Here is a 1,895-nt window from a genome sequence, read left to right as displayed (position 1 = left end):
TTTTTTTTTAACTGATTTTTCCCTTTTTCGCAGCGTTTACGGGGGCTCCGATGCGGTGGGAGAGACGTGAGTGCCCCCCCCATCCTCAATTTAAAAAAATAGCTATTTTAAAATATTTTATTAAGTTTTTAGTATTTCGGGGTTTTTTTTTTAACTGATTTTTCCCTTTTTCGCAGCGTTTACGGGGGCTCCGATGAGCTCTCCGATGACATCACGCAGCAGCAGCTCCTGCCCGGGGTCAAGTGAGTTTCTCCAGGGGGGACACACACAAAAAAGGTGTGGTTTTGGGTGGAAAAAGGAGCGGATTGGGATTATCCGCCCCGTAACGGTGTTTTTCTCTCCCCCCCTTCCACAGGGACCCCAATCTCTGGACCGTGAAGTGCAAGGTGGGTCCTAAAACCCCTCTTTTTGGCCCCAAATCGGGGAGGAACCTGGAGGGGGGACACAGGGTGACATCACCGGTCCTAAAACCCCTCTTTTTGTCCCCAGAGTGACATCACCAGTCCTAAAACCCCTCATTTTGTCCCCAGATTGGGGAGGAGCACAGAGGGGGGACACAGGTTGATGTCACTGGTCCCAAAATTCCTCTTTTCTGTCCCCAGAGTGACATCGTTTGGGGACACAGGGTGACATCACCGGTCCTAAAACCCCTCTTTTTGTCCCCAGAGTGACATCACCAGTCCTAAAACCCCTCTTTTATCCCCAGAGTGACATCACCAGTCCTAAAACCCTTCTTTTTCTCCCCAGAGTGATGTCACCGGTCCTAAACTTCCTCTTTTTGTCCCCAGAGTGACATCACCAGTCCTAAAACCCCTCTTTTTCTCCCCAGAGTGACATCACCGGTCCTAAACTCCCTCTTTTTGTCCCCAGAGTGATGTCACTGGTCCTAAACTCCCTTTTTTTGTCCCCAGAGTGATGTCACCGGTCCTAAAACCCCTCTTTTTGTCCCCAGATCGGGGAGGAGCGCAGAGGGGGGGACACAGGGTGACATCCATGATCCCAAAACCCCATTTTTTGTCCCCAGATCGGGGAGGAGCGCAGAGGGGGGCACACAGGGTGACATCCATGATCCCAAAACCCCATTTTTTCTCCCCAGATCGGGGAGGAGCGCAGGGGGGGTGACACAGGGTGACATCCATGATCCCAAAACCCCATTTTTTCTCCCCAGATCGGGGAGGAGCGCAGGGGGGGTGACACAGGGTGACATCCATGATCCCAAAACCCCATTTTTTCTCCCCAGATCGGGGAGGAGCGCAGGGGGGGGGACACAGGGTGACATCCATGATCCCAAAACCCCATTTTTTGTCCCCAGATCGGGGAGGAGCGCAGAGGGGGGCACACAGGGTGACATCCATGATCCCAAAACCCCATTTTTTCTCCCCAGATCGGGGAGGAGCGCGCCACGGCCATCGCCCTCATGCGGAAGTTCATCGCGTACCAGTTCACCGACACGGTGAGGCCCTGGAGAAAAGGGTGGGGGGTGTCTGGGCCGTGGTGACCCCCAACCTCCCCATGGGGGTCCTCGAGATGTCCCCAACCTCTCCCTTGTGTGTGTGTCCCTCCTCCAGCCCCTCCAGATCAAGTCGGTGGTGGCCCCCGAGCACGTGAAGGGGTACATCTACGTGGAGGCCTACAAGCAGACCCACGTCAAGCAGGCCATCGAGGGGGTGGGCAACCTGCGGATGGGCTACTGGAACCAGCAGATGGTGCCCATCAAGGAGATGACCGACGTCCTCAAGGTGGTCAAGGAGGTCACCAACCTCAAGCCCAAGTCTTGGGTGCGCCTCAAGAGGGGCATCTACAAGGACGACATCGCCCAGGTGAGGAGGAGGAAGAGGAGGAAGGGCCTGGGGGGTGTTGGGATGGGGTTGGGGGGCGCTGAGGGGGTTGTCATG

General features: G+C 55.5%; 1 protein-coding gene across 1 annotated transcript in view; it reads left to right on the top strand.

Moving 5' to 3' along the window:
- Positions 1-25: 25 nt before the first annotated feature.
- Positions 26-1,895, top strand: part of SUPT5H (SPT5 homolog, DSIF elongation factor subunit) — a gene marked incomplete at its 5' end in the record, with an annotated part of 36,459 nt that continues 34,589 nt past the window's right edge. The window contains 5 exons of the mRNA XM_014961711.1: positions 26-66; positions 177-242; positions 356-386; positions 1,385-1,453; positions 1,569-1,867. Of these exons, the coding sequence (XP_014817197.1) occupies positions 26-66; positions 177-242; positions 356-386; positions 1,385-1,453; positions 1,569-1,867 (506 nt within the window). The remainder of the gene's footprint in view (positions 67-176; positions 243-355; positions 387-1,384; positions 1,454-1,568; positions 1,868-1,895) is intronic.

The sequence above is a fragment of the Calidris pugnax genome, unplaced genomic scaffold (genome assembly GCF_001431845.1).
Source record: "Calidris pugnax isolate Ruff unplaced genomic scaffold, ASM143184v1 scaffold839, whole genome shotgun sequence".
Lineage (NCBI taxonomy): Eukaryota > Metazoa > Chordata > Aves > Charadriiformes > Scolopacidae > Calidris > Calidris pugnax.
The sequence above is the reverse complement of the archived record's forward strand: the minus strand, read 5'-3'. Positions and strand labels throughout refer to the sequence as shown.